Source organism: Hylobates moloch, unplaced genomic scaffold (genome assembly GCF_009828535.3).
Source record: "Hylobates moloch isolate HMO894 unplaced genomic scaffold, HMol_V3 SCAFFOLD_9, whole genome shotgun sequence".
Taxonomy (NCBI): Eukaryota; Metazoa; Chordata; class Mammalia; order Primates; family Hylobatidae; genus Hylobates; species Hylobates moloch.
The window spans coordinates 33443426-33468511 of NW_026652284.1; the positions used below are offsets into that span (position 1 = coordinate 33443426).

A 25086-nucleotide genomic window follows, 5' to 3' on the forward strand; every position below is an offset into this window, starting at 1 on the left:
GCCATGGGACCAATTGAGATTGCCCAGGAAGACAGCACAGAAGAAAAGAGGGTTTAGGACGACAGGGCACTGCAACACTTGAAGTTTGAAAAGGAGCTTACACAGGAGATAATGGACAATGGTCCAGAAATATAGAAAGAAAAGCCTGAGATGAGACACACGTGTGCTCTTGCAGAAGCCTAGGGAACAGGAGAGTGTTGCAAGTTTAAATGCTGCTGAGGGCAGTGTAAGTTGAGGAAAAGAAGTATCCAGCAATTCTACTGGCTATTTTGTGGTAGATTGAGAAATGAAAGAGCTTGGGAAAGGGAGACTGAACAAAGAAAACTTTCAACAAGTTTGGCTAAGAAGGGAAGAAGATAGAGTAGTACCTCTCAGGAGAGTAAGACTGAGGGTTTTTTTGGCTTAAGAAGCAACAGATTTGATAACATTTATTTACTGACTGGAAGGAACCAGAAAAAAAAAAGGGAGCAGTTATTTGTGCAAAACAAACATGGACAGGGTTCCTTACAAATGGACAGGATCCAGTGCACAGGTGGAAACAGACCTTTTCCACTACAACAGGAAGAAGAAAATGACAGGATCCTGCAAGTGTATATAGGTCTGTGGATTTGATAGCAGGAAGCTAAGTTAGCTCCACTCTGATGGTTCTATTTTCCTTACAAAATAGAAGGCAAGATCATCTGTTTAAAGTGAAGAAGAAGAAAAGGAATCTGGGAAGTCTGGAGAGAAGGTGTGAAATAGTTAATACAGAGAGGAGGAGAGTAGGCTACACAGAGAAACAAAAAGTATTACCAGACAGTGGGGAAGCACAGACGAGGTTCACAGTGCTTCCAATATGCCAGTTTGTTACCTTCTTTAGCACTGTTCAGCAGCCCATGAGATGAATAGTTGGATTCATCTAGAGCTGCAATCTCTATCAATGAATTCAATAAATGGACCAAGGAACAAGGAGGTGTGAAATATTAGCAAGACTGTCTGGAACAACAGAAAGGAAGTTGTTGGCAGAGCTACCAGCTGAACAGGGGAGCAGGGGTAGAGCAGTAGCAGCAAAGTCTTTTATTCACAGCTCAAGTTCAAGATTGATAAGCAGCCTCCAAGAATATCTGAGAAAGCAATTTAAAAGTTCATATTCCTCAATATTTTGTGCATTTACTGACACACTAACATAATGCCGGTAACTACACTACAAATTTAATTACCCTTATTTGAAACAAACATGTAGATTCCCTAATTATCTCAAGGAGGTCTCACCAAATTCTAAAAAAAAAAAAAGTTACTTAGCGTGTTCAAGGCAAAAGACATTACCTCATGCAGACAGGAGGCACTTAACAAATTCCTGCTAAAGGAAATGATTTAGACTTTAGATAGTCCCAAACCCTCAACAAAAAGCTTACTAGTTGGTTAGTCTCTGTGTTATTAGTTATGAAAATGTTAGTATTATTTAGCAATAAAAACACCAAAAGAAAGTTTAGGTAGTGAAAATATGCCACACAACCCTTTTTAAAAAGAAGCGGGGGGGGGGGGGGGGATTTGTTATAAATGAAAATGAAGTAAATAATAGGGTGCGAAAGTGTATGTGGTGGACAGGGCAAAAAGTGTATGCAAGAGAAAGTGCTTTAAATACTATAAGTTTTATATAAATACAGGTGAAAACTGTGGAGACAAGTATGTTTTTTTCCATGTTGCTATTCTCCACATGTATTCATTCCATTAAATACCATATAAAATAAAGCTTTATTTCCAAATTTTAAATAAGCTTAAATAAAGCTGGAGCTGGGAAAGCTGTTACATACAAAGTCTTCCTTGGCACCAAGTCGATTTTGCCTATCTTTTTCTAGGAGTTCTTCCAGAATGGACCAGGCTGTAAGGCTCACTCCTGGCCTCAAACTTAGGGGTTTGTGAAGGATATTGTCATACATTTCAGCAACATCTCGGCAATAAAAAGGAGGCTGGAAAAAAAAAAAGCAAAATAAACTTAGTGGTAAACAAATTATGCAAAAATAGGGTTAAAATGGCTTTAATCTTGAGGGAGCAGTCAGTTGAAAAAATGTATGGACCTCTTGGGACGTGTAGACACCTGCAGTGTGGCTTCCTGAAGCAAAGAGATTCTAAAACCGAACACATCACAGAGCTTAATAAGTGTTCACTGAATGAATTAGGGCCAGTTTGTTCAATAGCACCCTGTAGACAGCTATTAAATTATATACAACCTGTAATAGTACCTGTTTTAGAGAAAACCACCAACCTTATCATAGGCATAATGACAGAATCATTGGAAATAGAAGTTCAAGACACATCAAACATTAATTTCAGACTTGGGAATAAACTCACTAAAACAAAGGGATTTCCAGTAGAGATGGAGGCCTGAAGATAATGTTTCTTAGGTACTTATGACAGAGATAATATTATGACTGTACTTTGCAGAATTAAAAATGCCACCGCAACAGCCAAAAGACTTGGGGTGTAGCTTCAACACAAGCATTAGCTAGTTAATCATCTAATTATAAAGGTTTAAAGTAAAAATAAAGGCCAGGCGTGGTGGCTCATGCCTGTAATCCCAGCACTTTGGAGGGCTGAGGTGGGCAGATTGCTTGAGGCCAGGAGTTCAAGACCAGCCTGGGCAACATGGTGAAACCATCTCTACTGAAAATATAAAAAACCAGGCGGGCATGGTGGTGTACGCCAGTAGTCGCATCTACTCAGGAGACTGAGGCGTGAGAATCGGTTGAACCTGGGAGGCAGAGGATGCAGTGAGCTGAGACTGTGCCACTGCACTCCAGCCTGGGCAACAGAGCGAGACCCCATCTCAAATAAATAAATAAATAAACAACTTTTGAGAAAAAAAATGAGCTGTACAGGTTTCTGTACTCTGGGAATAAGAGGAAAGATTATCATGCTACTCAGGTTCTGTCTGCAAGGTTGTAATATGTAACCTACAAAACTACTTCCTTTTGAATTAATGTATCCAGAGCACCAGAAACATTTTTCCAAAGAGGGAATTACCATGTAAAATGTTACTGTTCTTTTTTTAAAAAAACAACAACAACAACAAAAAAAACGCCGATTTATTCACCAGAGGACTGGTCCCTAATATTTTACCCTTGTGGGTTTGTTTTTACCTTTTAAATATTAGTTACTAGTATTTTTATAAAGTAAGATGAATCTGACTTAAAACATTAAAATGACATTTTTCTTTTCAGTCTCTTTTTGTGAAAATTAGAAAAGTAATATATGCTTGTTGTAACAAATCCAAACAATACAGAAGTTTACAAAATAAAAAGTGAGGCCAGACACAGTGGCTCACACTGGAAATCTCAGCACTTTCAGAGGCTGAGGTGGGCAGATCACTAGAGCTCACGAGTTTGAGACCAGCCTGGGCAACAGGCGACACACTGTCTCTACTAAAAATAATAAATAAATAAATAAATAAATAAATAAATAAATAAATAAATAAATAAGCAAGCAAGCAAGCTAGGTGGGGTGGTGCATGCCTGTAGTCCCAGCTACTCAGCAGGCTGAGGTGGGAGAAGCATCAGAGCCTGGGAAGTCAAGGTTGCAGTGAGCTGCGATTGTTCTACTGCACTCCAGCCTCAGCAACACAGTGAGACTCTGTCTCAAAAAAGTAAAAATAAAAATTAAAGTATACATAATTTTTAAAGTTAAGGGAGTTTTACAGGCTTGCCACTTTTCCTTTCCTTTGTGTAGGAAAGAAAAAGCTTATCTTTTAAAATATAACTTGTTTTTTGTTTTTTTTTTTGAGATGGAGTCTCGCTTTGTTGCCCACACTGGAGTGCAGTGGCATGATCTCCACTCACTGCAGCCTCCGCCTCCCGGGTTCAACGATTCTCCTGACAGCCTCCCAAGTATCTGGGATTACAGGGGCACGCCACTGTGCCAGGCTAATTTTTGTATTGTTAGTAGAGACAAGGTTTTGCCATGTTGGACAGGCTGGTCTTGAACTCCTGACCTAAGGTGATCTGCCGGCCTTGGCCTCCCAAAGTGCTGGGATTACAGGCGTGAGCCACTGCGGCTGGCCAAAATAAAACTTCATTTTAAAACAATCAATAAAAGTTTGATTAATAAAATGTATGTTTCAAATGTTCTCTTTTGAATCAACTGCATTTTATGTGCAATGATATATTTTCAAAGTCCTCTAAATAAATTTGAAGGATTCTGAAATATCAAGATGGCAAATAAATAGTGCTTAAAGGGAAATCAGGTATAAAGTGGTTTTCCAATGTTCTAAGTCAGCAGCATAACCAGAAAACTAGATCTTTTAACATGCAGGTCACAGTCAAGGGCAAAGAAGAGATGGTGTTGGCTTTCACAGGAATCTATCATTCAAAACTAGCAAGATAAAACAAACGCTCTGAAATGTACTTCATGTGCTGAATTTCACTGTAAGCTCCACAGTTTTCAATAAAAAGCAAATAGACACTCAGCTCAGGTCTTGGCTGACAGTGGCATTTAACATCAGCGGTAGCAGCAGCCTCAGGGATTCGCACATGGTGCCCAGCATGAGGCTGCTGGACACTTAGGGGACCACAAAGGGAGTCTAGAAACTATTCTAAACATGTCAAAAAGCCTACAGAAAAACATACATGTACTCTTATAAAGCTATTTGAGCTAACTAAAATGCCTACGCTGTTTGCTTTGGGTTGGAATAATATTAACTCAATGTAGTGAAAAAACGTTATTCTCGTTAATCAGAAGCTCTGGGCAGTCTATGTGTCTTTAACTAAATAAGAACTGGGCAAACTGACTACATAAACATCACTTTTTTCAAGAAAATTTTTTTTTTTTTTGAGACGGAGTCTCGCTCTGTCGCCCAGGCTGGAGTGCAGTGGCGCGATCTTGGCTCACTGCAAGCTCTGCCTCCCGGGTTCACGCCATTCTCCTGCCTCAGCCTCCGGAGTAGCTGGGACTACAGGCACCCGCCACTGCACCCGGCTAGTGTTTTGTATTTTTAGTAGAGACGGGGTTTCACCGTGGTCTCGATCTCCTGACCTCGCGATCCACCCACCTCGGCCTCCCAAAGTGCTGGGACTACAGGCGTGAGCCACTGCACCCGGCCAAGAAAATTTTTAAGACATGGTGTTTTCAGGGATGGGAACAGAGTGATCTCCAATGATGGGAAAAGCTCAGCACCTGTGTATTAATTAAATCTATTAAACAAAATAAAAGCCAAAAACCAAAAGATCTTCTGAAATACAGTAATTTATTGATAAATGCAAAATCTTTTTTTGTCCATTATCTTCAAATTAGAGTGATATTTGAGTAAACTGAATGGAAGCAGGTAATTTTAATATTACAACCAGGTGTCTATTTCTAAAAATGCCAGGGGGGTAAGAACATCTGAAGTAGTTATTAGAATAACAGAGAAACAATTATATTAATTAAAAAAAAACTAGTAACAAAATAAAAAGGTTTTTTTTTTTTTTTGAGACAGAGTCTCCCTCTGTCACCCAGGCTGGAGTACAGTGGTGCAATCTTGGCTCACTGCAAACTCTGACTCCTGGGTTCAAGGGATTCTTGGGCCTCTCAAGCAGCTGGGACTACAGTATGCACCACCACACCCAGATATTTTTTGTATTTTTAGTAGAGATGGGATTTCGCCATGTTGCGTAAGCTGGTCTCGAACTCCTGGCCTCAAGTGATCAGCCTGCCTTGGCCTCCCAAAGTGCTGGGATTACAGGCGTGAGCCACCAGGCCCAGCCTCTTTTTGTCCTTATTCCTAATGTGGTTTTGGGTTCATTTAACCAGGCTATTACTGCTCTGTTAGTGTTATCTAAGTGTCCATGAGATTCTTAAGGCGGGAGAGAGAGACAGACAGACAATCAAATCAATGAAAATACACTGGAATAATGAGGTATAGAAATACATACCAATCCATATAGCATTTCATATAGAACAGCCCCAAGGCACCACCAATCTACAGTATTGTCATAGGGCTGTTTTCTAATTACTTCAGGTGCAAGATACTATAGAAAACAATAAAATATTAGAGCAAGTCAGTAAACAAATCAAGACAAAATTTATAAATAATTGAGAAATTTAACAAATTTTAGTTGTTGCTATCATACTGAGACCAAATTATCTAGATTTCCAGTGGGTTGGGTATTCTCATTCTACACCAGTGGTTCTTAGGTAATGTCAACTAGAACACTTCAAAATACATGTATTCTGCATTTCTCCTTGGAAACCGTGATACAGTTAAAATAAATAAAAGAGTATCGTGAAGGTAGAATCTATAATTCCCAATAGATGTGATGTAGGTATTTGTGGGGAAAGTCTTTCAAAGATTATTTTAGAAGTTCATTTGGTCATTATTTATGTTTTCCCCTTAAATAATTTTTTTGTTTTTTTGAGACAGGGTCTTTTTCTGTCGCTCAAGCTGGAATGCAGTGGCACAATCACAGCTCACTGCAGCCTCGACTTCCTGGGCTCAGGTGATACTCCCACCTCAGCCTCCTGAGGAGCTGGGACTACAGGCATGCGCCACCACACCTGGCTAGTTTTTCATATTTTTCATAGAGACGGGGGTTTAGCCATGTTGCCCAGGCTGGTCTGGAACTTCTGGGCTCAAGCAATCTGCCCACTTCGGTCTCCCAAAGTGTTGGGATTACTGGCATGAGCCACAGCACCTGGCAAAAATACTTAATATAGCAATTATAATCCTTTTTTTTCTTTTCAGTAAAAAAGAAAGAATTGCATTCTCATTTGAGAATTATAACAGCAATTCTCTAACATATTATTTAGAAAACTTGTATAAGTTGTAGATGTCTATTTACATTTTAATTTGTAGAAAATTTAGACTCATCACAACTTAACACATCTAAGACAGTGAACTTGAATTTTACATTCCAAAATATATTACCTCTTCCCATATGAAATACACAAAGAAAATAATTTCCTCTTAAGCTTTTTTTATGTGATCTAAAGAAATGGCAAAATATTGGGAGGCCGACGCGGGTGGATCACAAGGTCAGGAGATCGAGACCATCCTGGCTAACACGGTGAAACCCTGTCTCTACCAAAAATACAAAAAATTAGCCAGGCGTAGTGGTGGGCGCCTGTAGTCCCAGCTACTCAGGAGGCTGAGGCAGGAGAATGGCGTGAACCTGGGAGGCAGAGCTTGCAGTGAGCCGAGATCACGCCACTGCACTCCAGCCTGGGCAACAAAGTGAGACTCCATCTCAAAAAAAAAAAAAAAAAGAAAAAGAAAAAAAAAAGAAATGGCAAAATATTTTAACTATGAAATTAATATAAAATAACAAAGAATGTTTTTTCATAAACCAAAACACAATGGTTATAAATATATACAAGCACTAGGGTTAGACAGAAAAAAGAAGGAAAAACCCATTTCAAGGTAAATATTTGTTACTTAGAGATACTTTTAGTTTCTGAACTCAGAAGCCATTTTCTCACACATTTTCAACACTGTATTTACAAGTACTCCACGATAAAGATGAAATATTACATGGTACCTAAAATCATTATAAATACCTTGGAATTTGGACAGTTTAAAATAAACTAAACTTGTTTATGTGTGTGAAGTATGAATAATAAAGCTTTTACATGATTTGTAAGGATCATTACTATTGTCACAAATAGATACTTTTTTTGCTAGCTAACATGATTAGAAAATGGGATGTTCTGGTAAATAAATTCTGATTTGTGATTTGTTTTTCCATATCCACTGCTTTAGTTTCTTCCAGTAAGTAAACACTTAATTTTGCTACAAAATATTTCAAGCATGTAAAAAAACAAGAGAAACCAATAAACTGCAACTGAGATATAGTCACGTGTTAATATTTTGCCATGTTTGCTTTAGCTCATTTTTTAAAAGAAAAACAGCTTTATTAAAATAGCCACATATCACACAATTCACCCATTTAAAGTGTGTGATTCAATGTTGTTAACATATTCACAGAAAGAACACTTTCATCATTGATTTGTGATTTTTAAAGGATTAGAAATATATTTTCTACAATATTTACCTTAGAAGAAAACAAAAACAAAAAAAAGAAATATAATTAAATGTGTAAAGAAGCGTAAGGTAAACTTCTAACATTAAAAACAAATAAACATAATTTATATTTGTTGGATTATTCAAAAGAGTCTTGCAGTATCTAACAATCACAGTTAAAAATACCCAACTATCAAGGCATGATTATCAGATATTTCCAGCTGGCTGGAAGCTGAAATGACAGTTTTTATTCTACTTTTCTTATTTTAAATTTATATATGCAATCTGTAATTCATATTTGCATTTTATACACGATTATATAAATGACAATGAGATATATTTCTTACCTCTGGTGTCCCACAAAATGTGGTAGTGGTGTCAGAAATAGCAATTCCTTCTTTACAAAGCCCAAAATCTGTTAAGACAACATGTCCCTGACAAATACAGGGGCAGTAAGATAAAACAATGCATAAATATGAATTGACAATTTTTCAGTAAGTTTTTTTTTTTTTTTTTGGACAGAGTCTTACTCTGTCGCCCAGGATGGAGTGCAGTGGTGTGATCTCGGCTCACTGCGACCTCTGCCTCCTGGGTTCAAGCGATTCTCATGCCTCAGTCTCCTGAGTAGCTGGGACCACAGGCGCGTGCCACCTGGCTAATTTTTGCATTTTTAGTAGAGATAGTGTTTCGCCATGTTGCCCAGGCGTGCCACCTCAAGTGATCCACCCACCTTGGCCTCCCAAAGTGCTGAGATTACAGGTGTGAGCCACCACACCCGGCCAATAAATTAACAATTTTAAAACTCCTTTTATTTTGACATAATTATAGATCCACATGAAATTGCAAAATAGTATACAGAGGAAATTGTCATTGGTACAATACTATTAACCAGAGTGTCAACCTTATTCAGTTTTCACTTTTTACATGCATGCTTTGTGTGTGTGTGTAGCTCTACGCAATACAGATGTATAGATTCATGAAACAACCACCAAAGGAACTTCCCTAATGCTACCTTTATCTTTGCACTCTCTATCCCCTTGGACCCTGTCAACCACTAATCTGTTCTCCATCCCTACAGTTTTGTCATTTTGAGAATGTTATATAAATAAAATAACGCAGTACAGAATCTCTGAGACTTTTTTTGTACTAAGCATAAAAGCAACAACAAAAATTGAGAACTAGTAGATTTTTAAAAGAGAATACTTACTACTGAATCCAAAAGAATATTTTCTGGTTTCAAGTCTCTATCAAATTAAAAGGAAGGAAAAGCAAAACTGAATACAAACCGAAATAAAATATTGTTATATACAATTTTTACAAGTATATTTTAAAATTGTACCTGTATACTATTTTGATGGAGTGTAAGTAACCCAATGCACTAGCAATTTCAGCAGCGTAAAACCTAGCTCTGTGCTCAGGAAAGGACCGTTCTCTTTGTAAGTGGAAAAAAAGCTGTCAAAATGGTTGTGGGGGTTGGGGGAGAGAGAATGTTAGGATCATTCACACATAGCATTAAACAAATATATTCGGTAAATACAAAGGTAGGAATTGTTCTTTGTTACTTTGAATGTAAGCTAAAAATGTAACAAGGCACAGAACTGTGACTCCCCTTCATCCATGTCCCCACCTAACAATCATTCTCTCTCTTCAACCACGTGTCTTTGTTTACCCTTGCTAATGTCACTCATCTCCCATTTACTACTCAATGCAAAAATGTTCTCACCCTTCCAGGCAACTGTTCTGGAAAAGATTATTGATGAAGATCAATGATCTTGATATTGCCATGTAATTATCTTACAGGGCCTTTCTGGACTATGTTTTCCATTTGAAAAAAACAAACACTATTCAGAGATTAAAAACTAGAGCCCAGCAGAACAAATATAACCCATATGAATATATATATATATATATATATAATATATCTCCATACATATAATTTACTTGAGCCAAATACTGTTTTTCAAAAAATCTGAATTAGTTGATAACATTAAAAATTGGGAATTTGGGGGTAAAAATCCACGGTTTTAGTTTCTTTTTTAAAAAAAGATAAGCTCTGGACCATTAGGCCTACACTTCACAGCAGCAGCAACCGGCTGCAGCTAAACAGCAGTTGGACTTTCTAGTTCTTTCTTATACTTCCTAATTTTTAATTTATTTCTTATAACCTGGCCTTTAACTAAGGTTACTGCCTGGGGGAAGTTTCCACTGGGTCGCTTGGCTTCTAAGACAAAAATCTCTCCTTGAGTCTTGGTGAATTCCATCTCTGCTCCTTTCTGGCCTCAGAAAATGCAGGGATGACAGGGTTTCTGCCCTTGGTCCATGTGTTATTTTTTCTCCAAATACCCTTCCCAGGTAACTTTATCCATTCTGTTGGTTTTAACCACCACCTCAGTGTTGATGTTTCCTATGTGGACATTAGCCAACGATTTTGACTCAGGAAATCAGAAGCTGAGGCTCAGAGAGGCTTGCTCATCTGCCAAGTGTCATAAAACTTATTTGTTTTTATTCTACTTTGCTCTAAAAAAGCTACGAAGTAGTATACAAAGCTAAGTATGCATATATCGAAGTTAAAATTTCTAAGTATGAACACTGGGGGAAAATAAGAGTAATAATGTATGGAAACCACACTCCTTTCTTCTCATCTTTAACCCTTGTCTACCTATTACCCACTCAACTTCTCCATGCACCCACCCTGGCATTCTATTGTATTTTATTCTCCTTTTTTCATTATCTCGCATCTTTCAGATGACAAGCCTACCTCTTTCAATCTTTGCCAGTGAGCAGTCACTGTACAAAAAGGTCTCAGAAGCAAAGCCCTAAAAGAGCACGAAGAAACCACATATAAAGCAGGGAGCTCGCAGTGGGATCTCACCTGCACTTAGACGCTTCACGTGAACATTTCAAAGACACAAGGTGGCACTTAAGAATGGGCTCTGCAGTCAAGATATCTAGGTTAAATCCAGGGTCTGACACTTACTAGAACACTGTAACACTGAGACACTTGTTTAACCTCTCTGAACCTCAATTTTCTTATTTATAAATAAGAAAATTTAAGCCAGGTACGGTCGCTCACGCCTGTAATCCCAGCACTTTGGGAGGCCGAGGCGGGTGGATCATGAGGTCAGGAGTTTGAGACCATCCTGGCCAACATGGCAAAACCCCGTCTCTACTAAAAATACAAAAATTAGCTGGGCGTCATGGCACGTGCCTGTAATCCCAGCTACTCAGGAGGCTGAGGCAGGAGAATCGCTTGAACCAGGGAGTTGGAGGTTGCAGTGAGCTGAGATCACACCACTGCACTCCAGCCTGGTGACAGAGAGAGACTCCGTCTCAATAAATAAATAAGTAAGAAAGAAAGAACGAAAATTTCATGGCATTTAATATTAATGCCATGGCAAATTAAATGGGCATAATAGTGTTTTCCAAAAGAGTTGTGATTTACTGACATAATGCATGTAAAATAATTGCAAAGTGCCAAGCCTCAATAAATTCTCTTTATCTGTCAGCACTCGGGCACACACAAAATTAAACGACAACCTTCAAGGTGAAAACAATGTGGGGTCACCTGCATCAATGAATCAGGATGCCTGAGAGATGCATAATCTTGCCTCTACACTGAAGAGTCTTAAGGAATTTTTTTTTTTTTTTTTTTTTGACACAGGGTCTTGTTCTGTCACCCAGGCTGGAGTACAGTGATGTGATCATGGCTCACTGTAGCCACGACCTCCTGGGCTTAAACAATCCTCCTACCTCAGCCTCCTGAGTAGCTGGGACTACGGAGGCATGTCACCATGCCCAGCTAATTTTTGTTATTTTTTTGTAGAGATGGGGTTTCGCCATGTTGCCCAGGCTGGTCTTGAACTCCTGGGCTCCAGTGATCCACCCACCTCGGCCTCCCAAATTGCTGGGATCATAGGTGTTGAACCACCACACCTGGCCTTAAGGGACTTTTGTGACAGATGCAGAAAGGTGAATAATCATTCTTTTTACAGTCTTCCCCCAAAATGATCTAGGTGTGTCTGACCATCTTTTGGTTTTGCAGAATATTAACTAATTTTCCTTACAGTTCCTTTATTCTACAGTTAAATGCTGAGTCATTTTCCGCTCTGAGATTGGGGAATGAAAGATCCCTTTGTAAAGATATGACAATACCTATTATCAAAAAAAATTTTTAGACATTCACAGGTCAAAGACCAAACAAATTAGAAAGGTGTGAGGGTTGAGAGGTCAGCTGCCTAGATCCTGGAATCAGGCTGCCTCAGTTCAATCCCTGCCTCTGATACTAACCACATTACTTCTATAAGCTACCCAGCTTCTCTGTGCCTCAGTCTTATTATAGATTGTTGTGAAGGTACAATTATATGTACAAAGAGCCAGAGTGATGGATACTAAGTAATACTCAATGGAAGTTAGTTATTATTGTAATTATTATAATAGCAGCATTTCCCAAAGTGTATTTCAATATCCATCTGAATGAGAGTTTTGCGTAATACTTAAGAGATTGGTTGAAACAAAAAAGGGGACTGCATGGTTTTAAAAAATTCTCTTAAGATATTCGATTTGAGGAGGTTGAGGCTGTAGTGAGCTGTGACCACTGCACTCCAGCCTGGGTGACAGAGTGAGACGCTGTCTCAAAAAAAAAAAAAAAAAAAAAAAAGATATCCTGACTTTGTTTAAGGCAGAATTTCTCAAAGTCTTTAACATGCTGAGGCATACTGTGAATCACCAAGAAATGGATATAACATGAAACATTTCCAAAACAGACTTTATCATAAAGACTTTTTTTTTTTTTAAGGAGATGGGGTCTCATTCTGTTACCCAGGCTGCAGTGCAATCATAGCTTACTGTAGCCTCAAACTCCCAGGCTCAAGTGATCCTCCTGCCTCAGCCTCCTGAGTAGCTGAGACTAAAGGTGCGAGCCACTGAGCCACGCTACCACCACAGAGCCCCTTATTAGAGGATTATCTCATCTGATTAATAATTTGCACATCTTGGAATATGAGAAGCTGGAGTAATATTTGTATGTAACTGTTGAGATAATTGCCTAAATTACAAATCACGTTTTATTCTAATATTCTTGCTATATAGTTTAGTGACAAACCTGTCCATGAAGCCAGCAGCTTCATATCAAGGTTCTTTTATGAACCTTCTCAACTATACCATATGCTTACAAGCTCTGTGTTACAATTCTCCACATCCTGTATTCAGCCAGTACCTTGAATATTATTGCTATAAAAAGCTACTGATTTTATATTGTCCTTCTAAAACTTACAAGAAAAACTTTGACTTTATGCTATTTTTCTAAACCATTAATATTAGAAAACTCATTATAAAACTCACCTCCCCTCCATTAACAAAATCCAGAACAAAATAAAGCTTTTCAATTGTTTGGAAGGAATAATGCAATCCAACCAAAAATGGATGTTTCACATTTTTCAAGAGCACATTACGTTCAGCCATAATATGTTTTTGCTGGAAAAAAGGCAAAAGATCAATTGTATTATACACTAGAAAACAACTCTCTTAATTGAGAAAATGGGCTTGAGAGAAACAACAGGTATTTTATTTTACCTCTTTTCTGTTGAGAACTATTTTTTTCTGTAACACTTTGACAGCATAAAATTTTCCATCCAGTTTCCGTTTTGCAAGAAGAACCTGTTATAGTTAAACATTAGTGTATACTATTAGAAATTTCAAATTTTGATAGAAATAATTCACTTGTCAATACATCAATACTTCTTAAATTTTGTAAAAAGAAAGTCCATAAGGGAGCTAGATCATGTTTTTGTTTTAAAAATCAAGTAGTCAGGCACCATTTCTTTGTCACTTAATGTGTTGATATTTGAGACTTTTTAACTAAATTTAAGTGCCCAAATCTACACTGCTTGAGAACTTTATGTGTGTATGCACGCATGTGCTCCAGCCCTGAATCCTGGAAGTCTCCTGTACTTCCAGGAGAAAATACTGCCTGTAGAAAATATTGTTATAAACTTCATGGCTATATTAACAAGGATAAGGAAATGTTCTTTAGGTAATCAAAATGTACTGTTTCATACTGAGATTTTTCTTAACAGGTTTTAAATTCAGAAGAGTTCAGAAGAAAAAGGGCCATAGATTTCTATAGTGGGCTGGGTCGCATGCAGAGGCTTTAAAGAATCTGAAGAAATCTGGAGTATCTTGCAGTGGCGCAATTTTCACTCATGTGCAGCCTCGACCTCCCTAAGGCTCAGGTGATCATCCTGTCTCAGTCTTCCAAATAGCTGGGACTACAGACGTGTGTCACCATACCTGGCTAATTTTTGAATTTTTTGTACAGATGGGGTTTCGTCATGTTATCCAGGCTGGTCTCAAACTCCTGGGCTCAAGCGATCCACCTGCCTCGACCTCACAAAGTGCTGGGATAACCGGCGTAAGCCACCGCACCTGGCCTTCTTCTGTTTTATTGCATTTTGTTGGTTTCTTTTTTTTGTTTTGTTTTGAGACGGAGTCTTACTCTGTTGCCCAGGCTGGAGTGCAGTGGTGCAATCTCAGCTCACTGCAAGCTCCGCCCCCCAGGTTCACGCCATTCTCCTGCCTCAGCCTCCCAAGTAGCTGGGACCACAGGCGCCCACCACCACACAGGGCTAATTTATTTTTTTTTGTATTTTTAGTAGAGACAGGGTTTCACCGTGTTAGCCAGGATGGTCTCGATCTCCTGACCTCGTGATCCACCCGTCTGGGCCTCCCAAAGTGCTGAGATTACAGGCGTGCCCTTTGTTGGTTTCTAATCATTTTGCAAGATTTTAATTTTTTTATTAAACATAGCATACATATAGAAAAACTCATCACTACAGCTCAATAAATTGTTACAAAGTGAATACACCTATGTAACCAGTATGCAGTTCAAAAAAAAAAAAAAAAAAAAAAACCTGCCAGTAGCCTAAAGCCTCTCTTTTGCTAAATCCATCACGACTCACCCTTCTCCTTCTCAAAGGTAACTAACTACCACCATGTCAACTTGAAATAACACAGATAACTTTTGCCCTATTGTGAATTTCATGTAATTAGAATCACAAGGATAAGGCTGTCTCAATTCTTTCACTCTAAATTATATGAAATATTCATTAACATTGTGGCATATAGCATAGTTCTCATATTTTGTTATGCAGAATATTCCATTATATGACACATTACAATGTATCTACTCTCTTGCTGATAGATTAGATTTATGAATAATGATGCTATAAACATTCCTGTATATACCTTTCCTAGTGGATATTCATTTCTGTTGGATATGTAAACTAGAGAGTAGAACCAGTGTGTCATAGGTAACGTGTATATTCAGCTTCAAGAATTAACACCAATTTTCAACAGCATAAAAAAACAAACACCTGGCTGGGTGTGGTGGCTCACGCCTGTAATCCCAGCACTTTGGGAGGCTGAGGTGGGCGGATCACCTGAGGTCGGCGGATCACCTGAGGTCGGGAGTTCGAGACCAGCCTGACCAACATGGAAAAATCCTGTCTCTACTAAAAATACAAAATTAGCAGGGCGTGGTAGCATGTGCCTGTAATCCCAACTACTGGGGAGGCTGAGGCAGTAGAATCGCTTGAACCCAGGAGGCAGAGATTGCAGTGAGCCGAGATTGTGCCACCGCACTCCAGCCTGGGCAACAAGAGCGAAACTCCATCTCAAAAAAAATTCTAAACAGAATACCACAAAATATTATTGGGAAAAATTAAAGACGAGCTACATTAACAAAGTAATACACGATGGTCACGGATTTGACAACACAATATTGTAAAGATGATAATTCTTCCCAAATTGATCTACAGAGTCAATGCCATCCCAATCAAATTCAAATAGAATTTTTGCAGAAATTGATATGCTGATTCTGAAATTTATTTATATTGATATGCAAAGGGCTAAGAATAGTCTCTTGAAGAAGGGAGGACTTAATTCTGTTGGATATCAAGCTACAGGTGTCACGACAATGTGGTACTGGCATCAGGACAAACAGGCCAATAAACAGAAAATGAACAGAAATGCAATCTAGAAACAGAAACACAAAACTTAAAATCTAAAAAGAGGGTGGGCGCAGTGGCTCATGCCTGTAATCCCAGCACTTTGGGAGGCCGAGGCAAGAAGATCACTTGAGGTCAGGAGTTCAAGACCAGCCTGGCCAACGTGGTAAAACCCCGTCCCCACTAAAAATACAAAAATTAGCCAGACATGGTGGCGTGTGCCTGAAATCCCAGCTACTCGGAAGGCTGAGGCAGGAGAATTGCTTGAAGCTGGGATGCAGAGGTTGCAGTGAGTGGAGATCGCGCCATTGTACTCTGCACTCCAGGCTGGGCAACAGAGTGAGGCTCTGTCTCAAAAAAAAAAAAAAAATCTAAAAGCAGATCTGTGAAGGTATAAATAGTGAATACATGATAAAGGTGGCCCTGGAGATCAGGTGGCCCAACAGATGGCAAAAAAAAAAAAAAAAAAACAGTTTTCATAAACTGTGTAAGATCAGCTGGTTATCCACATGGAAAAAAATGAACTGTGATGCTATGCCTCACATTATATGCAAGAACCAAATCCTGATAAGACTCTAGATCTAAACATGAAGTTTCCAAAAGATAATGACTTTTTTTTTTTTGAGATGGGGTCTTGCTGTGTTGCCCAGGCTGGTCTTGGACTCCTGAACTCAAGTGATCTTCCTGCCTCAGGTTCCCAAGTAGCTGGGATTACAGGTATGTGCCACAGTGCTTTTGTTTTTAATGACAGATAATGCTTTTGTTCTTAATGACAACTATCTCAAGCATTCCAATAGAATTTTGGAGGTTTTGAGAGCAGGATTCATTTCTAACTTCCTATTGCTTATACTAGCACAATACTCAGCATGTGGCAGGTGGATAATATATATTTGCTGAGTGAATAAACATACATGGGTTTAATCGCATAGCCACAGTTTCTAGTGTCAAGGAAACCCAGAAACAAACTAGTTACCAAAAGCTACAAATATAGCAAAATATGATTAAACACATACATATTCCATTTTTACTAAAGACTGAAGTACACTGCAAAAAAGCACTTAAATATATTCAATGATTCTGATAACTTCATCTATGATGCTTTCCTGTTAACCCTGGCCTTAAGTGATTCTCCTTCCTTGGTATGGCTATACTGTCAAGTTACATGATTCACCTGACACCATAAGAAAATAAGCAGGGTCTTTACACATTCGTTCCTTCTCAAACTGTTATTTACACAGCTGCTCATTTTTGTCTTTCCAACTTTGGCTTAAATAGCGTGTCTTCTGTGGAGCTATATAAATGGGAATCTTCCCTCAGCTGCCTATTGTCCTTTGTCATTTCACCCTATTCTTCATTTCCTGCACTGCTATTATTATTTGTACTTATTTACTTGACTGAATATTTTAAATTGACTATTCCCCCCACCCTAGATTGTAAGCACCCCAAAGGTAGTGACCATGTCAATTTCCATAATTTTCTAACCAGGGCCCAGAAGGGTATCTGGCACATAGTAGGTGTTCAACAAATACCTTCTGAATAAGTGAACTTTATTACAGAATTTGAGTAGATGCCTTTTTTCCCTAATTATTGTTAGTATTTTGAGGGTGAGGAAAGTATCTTAATTCCATATCCTGCAAACCAAAAAGTCCTGTGGCTCACACACATAAAGCATAAATTCCTTAAGTACTCATTTACTGAATGAGAAAATAAAAACACTTTAGGCTGGGGATGGTGGCTCACATCTGTAATCCCAGCACTTTGGGACGCCAAGGTGGGAGGACCACTTGAGGAAAGAAATTTGAGACCAGCCTGGGCAAGACAGCAAGGCCCTGTCTACAAAAGAATGAAAAAATTAGCCGGGCGTGCTGGTGTGTGCCTATAGTCCCAGCTACTCGGGAGGCTGAGGTGGGAGGATGGCTTGAGCCCAGGAGTTCAAGTGTGCTATGACTGCACCACTACACTCCAGCCTGGACAACAGAGTGAGAACCCGTCTCTAAAAAAAAAAACCCCAAACCAAAACCAAATAAAAACCTCACAAAACACTCTTACCTTGCCAAAGCTGCCTTTTCCAATAACTTTTAAGAAATCAAAGTCAGTTGGTTTGGCACTGAAATAAATTAACAGTAAGAATTAGCCTCCTAGAAATTGGAAAGATTAACTTTTAAACCTTCTTAGCACTTCCCTCTTTAAAAAATAAATGTTAGGCACAAAACACTTCAGCCTATTAACTCTAGCTTCCCTGCTGAGTATTTCATCTTTCATGCAGAGTAGGTAATATGAATAGTAATAATATCTACTTTCTGATCAGATAAAACATTTCATAACTTTATTTAAGCCTCATTAAGTTCTGCTTAAGAGGAACTTCAATAATACTCTCTTTGGGAGAAAAGGATATATGCATATCCTATATGTAGTTTTGAACTTGAAATAGCTTCTATCTAAACCAATTTTATTAATCATGGTCCAATGTTGTTGAGGAAATTAAATAACTATATAAATAAGTGATACATTCTAAGGACTATATAGCATGTGGTAATTCTGAAAATGAAGCTGCTAGTTGGATCACCTAGTAGAGACACTAAGAATTTCTGATGGAGAAAAAAGTCATTACAGTGTTTCATATAAACCACTTATTGTACATTAAAGATAAAATACTTCTCAGCTTATTCTCATGAATGGTAATATAGGAAAGCCAGGAGGAGAAAAGCAAGAGGGAATACTAAGACTGCCCTTTCATTTGTTAACTTAACCTATCAGGTAAAAACAGCATTGGCTGTTATGTAGACAAAAACACATGGCAGCAGAAAGGGGAGCTTAAGCAGCCAAAACAGCCGTTTCCTCCAACATGGTCTGAATTCAAGTTGTACGGGAAGAGGGGAATAAATCCATTTAGATTTGAAATTTGCTTAATTATCAAAAAAATAGGTAATTCAAACATGAGAGTAAAACCAGAACTAGGTTAAATAATGACAGGTAAAGATTAGTGAGATAAACACTTAACTATATTTACATGTTTTTCTTCTTCAAAAACCTGCTCTTTGGACTATTTTCTTAAGATATGCAGAGGTACTGAAGTAACTTTGTAAACAAATCTAACAGTGAAAAGCATGCAGGTCCCTCAAACACAGTAAATAGGCAAGCTGAGGCCATACTCCAAGCCTCACTGTTAACTGCTGGGGATGAACCTTAACTTAAAGCAAATTTCCATTTTTGGCCAGGCACAGTGGCTCATGCCTGTAATCCCAGCACTTTGGGAGACTGAGGCAAGCAGATCACCTGAGATCAGGAGTTCAAGACCAGCCTGCCCAACATGGTGAAACCCTGTCTCTACAAAAATTAGCCGGGCATGATGGTGGCTGCCTGTAATCCCAGGTACTCAGATGGCTGAGGAGGGAGAACCTGGGAAGCAGAGGCTGTGGTGAGTAGAGATCGCACCACTGGACTCCAGCCTAGGCGACAGAGCGAGACTCTGTCTCAAAAAAAAAAAAAAAAAAATCCATTTTTTGTGCTGCCATTTTTGTTCAATGCTATGAACAACAGAAAACAATGCTTAAAACCAAACTTCCAGTTAGCATCGTTATTTATTTGCTTTCCTTTGAAGCAAAAACTCTTCAAGTAAGTTTTGTAAACTCGTTGTCTCTACCTGCTGTCCTCTCCTCTAGTTCTCTTGTGAACCCTTTCTGATCAGGGTCTTATACCAACCACCACACCATTGAAACTGCTCCTTAAAAGTCACCAACGACTTTATGAAATCCAGTGGTCAATTTTCAGTCTTCATCTTACTTGCCCTATCAGCCACATTAACAGAGTTAATTACTCCCTCCTCTTTCAGGCACTCTTCTGACTTCAGGAAACCATATTCCTGGTTTTTCTCTTAATCTTACTGTCTCTTTCTCAGTCTTTGTTAGCAGTTCTTTCCTGATCTCATAATGCTGAAGTGTACCAGGACGCAGTCCTTGGACCACTTCTCCCATCCACCTATATCATTCTCCAAGTAGAGCAAAAGGGTAGGGAAAGCCCAGAATAAAAAAACACTTCAGAGTAAATATAATATACCTGTGAGGATAATTACAAGTAAGGGCAGCAAGACCACATTCCTCCTCCAACCCATGGCAGACATTACTAATCAATTAGTCTGGGAATATGGGGAGAAACTCGGTAAACAAAGTTTAATAGCCTTTAATATGCTAATGTCCATTATGACTCCTCTGGAACAAGTTGGCTAACAACAGGGGTGCACCAATCACACCAAACACCAGCAGAATGTCAATTAGGCCTGCAAGGGTGCTTTTTTTCAGAGGACCTCATAGGACTTATAGTCCCTTGGGAAATATGGTCTACTGATTTTAGACACACACACACACACACCCCACCCACCCACCCAGAAAAGTGACAATGACAAAATAGCAGAACCCAATTAACAATTTGTGGATTAAAAATTCCTCAGGGCTCTCCTAAAGCAGTGAAAAGCTGGAACAGTAAATTAGTGGAGCATATGACAGCACTGTATTCACTGTAACTATGGTTATATTTCAAAGGCCTACAGTTAAATTAGTGTAATTATACATATCTGCATAAGCTCAAAAAAGATCTCCCTAAAAGTCAGTTAAAAAATTGTTTGAAGCAAATTAAACATACTGAGGATTTCCAGACGGTCCCAGGTTGATGTTCTGTGAGGTAGAGTGTAGCTGTGAAGGTGGGGAAAGAAAAACAACATTCTTACTGGAGCTTCAAAAATTAATTAATGTTTTGAAATAAAATATTTGTAACTGTACCACAAATATTTGGTTTGTTGCCATGTTAAAGAAACCCAAAGTCCTGATTCTCAGTAAGGGTACGGACTTACTTGGAAATACACAGACAAAAACATAATCATTTTTCTCATGGTAATTTTCAAGAACTGTTGTAAGAAAAAGGGTAAGCCAGAAATCAAGCTCTAAGTTGGCAAATAAATGAAATAAACTGAGGAAATCTCCTTGGAGGAGGTGGGTATTGAAACCGCAGTTTAAGAGGGATCACTTTTTAAAAAACTGGTTAAAAATGGCTTTTTGTTTTTCAAGTTTTCAAACAGTTTATCAAAGACAGAAATGATAGGATGATGACAATGATGATTGCAAATGCTGGGTTTTCAGTTTTAATTTGATGGTAGGTAAATACAGACAAAGCAAACATAGACAGCAGTGTTTTTTTCTTTTCTTTTTTTTTTTTTTTGAGATGGAGTCTCACTCTGTCGCCCAGGCTGGAGTGCTGTGGCGCTATCTCGGCTCACTGCAAGCTCCGCCTCCTGGGTTCACGTCATTCTCCCGTCTCAGCCTCCCGAATAGCTGGGACTACAGACGCCCGCCACCACACCTGGCTAATTGTTTTGTATTTTTAGTAGAGACAGGGTTTCACCGTGTTAGCCAGGATGGTCTCCATCTCCTGACTTCGTGATCTGCCTGCCTTAGCCTCCCAAAGTGCTGGGATTACAGGCGTGAGCCACCACGCTCGGCCTTTTCTAATTCTAGCACTGTGGTAGCGCCAACATTTTATATAAGCTTTTCTCTTTGCAGCAGTTAACACAGTAAGCTTAAGCCCTGGTATTAATTTAGAAGCAAATCTTTATTTACCTAGTATGCTATAGAGAAATTTAAATAATAAAAGATTCTAGTTCATTAATAATTAGCTATAATTTTAACTCAAAAATCCCAGATTAATCTAGTAATCCTATCAGTGAGCATTTTTTGTAAAAGCCAAGTGTAAGTAAATTCTGCTTCACATAAATGAACTTTAAAACCTCTTTATACATTCAGATAATTAAATCAGTTATAAATGTTTCAAATATGTGTATTTTTACTAGTGTTCTATATAATTATACTTCATATAAGCTATAAATATAAAAAAGCTTTTAAAAACTTCTCTAATCAGAACCAATACATTTTTTTTTTTTGAGATGGAGTTTCACTATTGTTGCCCAGACTGGATGGAGTGCAGTGGCATGATCTTGGCTCACTGCAACCTCCACCTCCTCGTTTCAAACGATTCTCCTGCCTCAGCCTCCCGAGTAGCTGGGATTACAGGCATACGCCACCATGCCCGGTTAATTTTTGTATTTTTAGTAGATATAGGGTTTTGCCATGTTGACCAGGCTGGTCTTGAACTCCTGACCTCAAGTGATCCACCCACCTCAGCCTCCCAAAGTGGTGGGATCACAGGCATGAGCCACCGCGCCCGGCCAAGAAAATTTTATCTTACCAAACTTATTATAGACATATGTAGTATTTATTTTTACTTAAATTCATTTCAAATTTATAATATCTAGAATATAAACTATTTTTTAAAATAAAGGGCAAATCATCTCATCCTTCAAAAGTTCTTAAGAAGTTTCTGAACGGGAGTGGTGGCTCACGGCTGTAATCCCAGCACTTTGGTAGGTGGAGGCGAGTGGATTATCTGAGGTCAGGAGTTTGAGATCAGCCCGGCCAACATGGTGAAACCCCATCTCTACCAAAAATACAAAAATTAGCTGGGCGTGGTGATGGGCACCTGTAATCCCAGCTATTCGAAAGGCTGAGGCAGGAGAATCCCTTGAACCCATGAGGTAGAGGTTGCAGTGAGCTGAGATAGCGGCACTGCACTCCACCGTGGGTGATAGAATGAGACTGTCTCAAAAAATAATAAAATACAGAAGTTTCTCATGAAAAAACAACATTGGCACCAGCGTTGTAGTTACAATTCAAATTTATTTCCTATTGTTATACATAAAAAATTCATTAAATGAGATTAGTCCTGTTGTGACATAGTTTTAACGTAAGAGTTGCCTTTAATGTTTAAATACTACAGTGTTCCTTTCTACTAAGTAACTGCTACAAAATAATCAAAACAAATCAATAATAAAAACGGAATAAAAAATAAATATTTCAGTGTTCCTTAGACTCTTAAAATGTAATTCAAACTGAGTTATAATTTCAATACACTTCTTCTTTTAATGAATGTGCAGATAACTGGTTTAATTTTCCATTCAATAAATTTTTCTTATAAAGATGAAGGAAGGCCAGGCGTGGTGGCTCACGCCTGTAATCCCAGCACTTTAGGAGGCTGAGGTGGATGGATCACGAGGTCAGGAGTTCAAGACCAGCCTGGCCAATATGGTGAAACCCCGTCTCTACTAAAAATACAAAAATTATCTTGGCGTGGTGGTGTGCGCCTGCAGTCCCAGCTACTTGGGAGGCTGAGGCAGGAGAATCGCTTGAAACCAGGAGGAGGAGGTTGCAGTGAGCCGAGATTGAGCCACTGCACTCCAGCATGGGCAACAGAGACTCCATCTCAAAAAAAAAAAAAAAAAAAAAGATGAAGGAAGAGGATTAAATATAGTGCAGATTAAACAACACGAACAACTTGTCCCCTTAAGTATGTTAATATGTTAAGATGTAATTAGATTTTATTATTTAGGCAAGGATTTCCCTAATGGAGCACATTTCTGAAATGATGAAAATTATTAGGATATATAATTAGACAATTGTACTTACTATTTTTGAAGACAATATCTAGTCACTAAATTGAGGGTGAGGTATAATTTATTAACAGAATGAATACTAATTGAGATCGTTTAAGTTTCTTGACTTCCCTTGGCCTCTATTTTTCTCTGTGTAAATAAGGGAGTAGGTCCAGATGCCCTCTAAAATATTCCAGCTAGGAACTTCACTTAGTTATTCACTTAAAAGTCCTTAATAGGTCAGGCGCGGTGGCTCATGCCTGTAATCCCAGCACTTTGGGAGGCCGAAGCGGGTGGATCACGAGGTCAGGAGATGGAGACCATCCTGGCTAATACAGTGAAACCCCGTCTCTACTAAAAAATACAAAAAATTAGCCGGGCGTGGTGGTGGGTGCCTGTAGTCCCAGATCCTCGGGAGGCTGAGGCAGGAGAATGGCATGAACGTGGGAGGCAGAGCTTGCAGTGAGCCAAGATCACGCCACTGCACTCCAGCCTGGGCGAAAGAGCGAGACTCTGTCTCAAAAAAAAAAAGTCCTTAATAAGTAGTTACAATTACACAACAAAGTATGGCTTTTTCCTTTTTTAAAAGAGATTCTTTTTTATCAGTATTTTAAAACCTCAAGGGATTCTAGTGGAAGTTTCAGACGTTATGGATGAAAAAAGAAAAAAGGAATAAAACTCAGATTTAAAGCCAACAGCGGCAGAACCCAGAAATCTCTCAGCTTGGTTCTGTCTTCAAGTTGTCTGCAGCTGTCTTCCACTGCAAGGCAAGATAGTCTTCAAATAACCGAAACCTACCAAGTCTCACATGAGTAGCAAGCAAAACATGAAAAATCATGGTTACATAGATTTTATTTTATTTATTTATTTATTTATTTTTGAGACGGAGTCTCGCTCTGTCGCCCAGGCTGGAGTGCAGTGGCGCAATCTCGGCTCGCTGCAAGCTCCGCCTCCCGGGTTCACGCCATTCTCCTGCCTCAGCCTCTCCGAGTAGCTGGGACTACAGGCGCCCGCCACCACGCCCGGCTAATTTTTTGTATTTTTAGTAGAGACGGGGTTTCACCGTGGTCTCGATCTCCTGACCTCGTGATCTGCCCGCCTCGGCCTCCCAAAGTGCTGGGATTACAAGCGTGAGCCACCACGCCCAGCCTGGTTACATAGATTTTAAAAACATTACTTGAAATCATTCATTTTTCAATTAAAAATACTAATAGTTGGAAAATGTTGAAAGTATTAGGAAAAAGGTTTTTTTAAAATCCATAACCTTACCAATATGTAATTTTGCAAATATTTACACTACTTTCATATAGTATTTGCATATCTTTTTAAAAAACTGACTGTAAATCATACTGTGTGAATATGCGTATGTTTAAAATACTGATTTCACTTGATATGTCAAAGCTTAACATCTGATCTTGAAAAATAATTTAAAATGTATAACATATATAGACAAACACTAAGTGACTGGTCAATATTTAGGTTGAGTCTAATATTGTTTTTAACAGATCATACTGAAATGAACATCTTTTGCTTTTTTGTGTGGATTATTCCATTTGCATCAATTCCTGATGTGAATATTTTTATATTTGATATGTACTGCTGAATTGCTTTCCAAAAGAGTTGCATAAAATTATGATACC

General features: G+C 38.6%; 1 protein-coding gene across 6 annotated transcripts in view; it reads right to left on the bottom strand.

Moving 5' to 3' along the window:
- The window catches only part of SGK3 (serum/glucocorticoid regulated kinase family member 3), a 151530-nt gene that overhangs the window by 12757 nt on the left and 113687 nt on the right, over positions 1 to 25086 (bottom strand). For all 6 annotated transcript variants that reach the window (XM_032759639.2, XM_032759640.2, XM_032759638.2 and 3 more), the window contains 9 exons: positions 20611 to 20660; positions 18022 to 18079; positions 13541 to 13624; positions 13310 to 13441; positions 9309 to 9421; positions 9177 to 9213; positions 8317 to 8403; positions 5886 to 5981; positions 1794 to 1949 (listed from right to left, as the gene is read on the bottom strand). In XM_032759639.2, coding sequence (XP_032615530.1) covers positions 1794 to 1949; positions 5886 to 5981; positions 8317 to 8403; positions 9177 to 9213; positions 9309 to 9421; positions 13310 to 13441; positions 13541 to 13624; positions 18022 to 18079; positions 20611 to 20660 — 813 coding nt within the window. The remainder of the gene's footprint in view (positions 1 to 1793; positions 1950 to 5885; positions 5982 to 8316; positions 8404 to 9176; positions 9214 to 9308; positions 9422 to 13309; positions 13442 to 13540; positions 13625 to 18021; positions 18080 to 20610; positions 20661 to 25086) is intronic.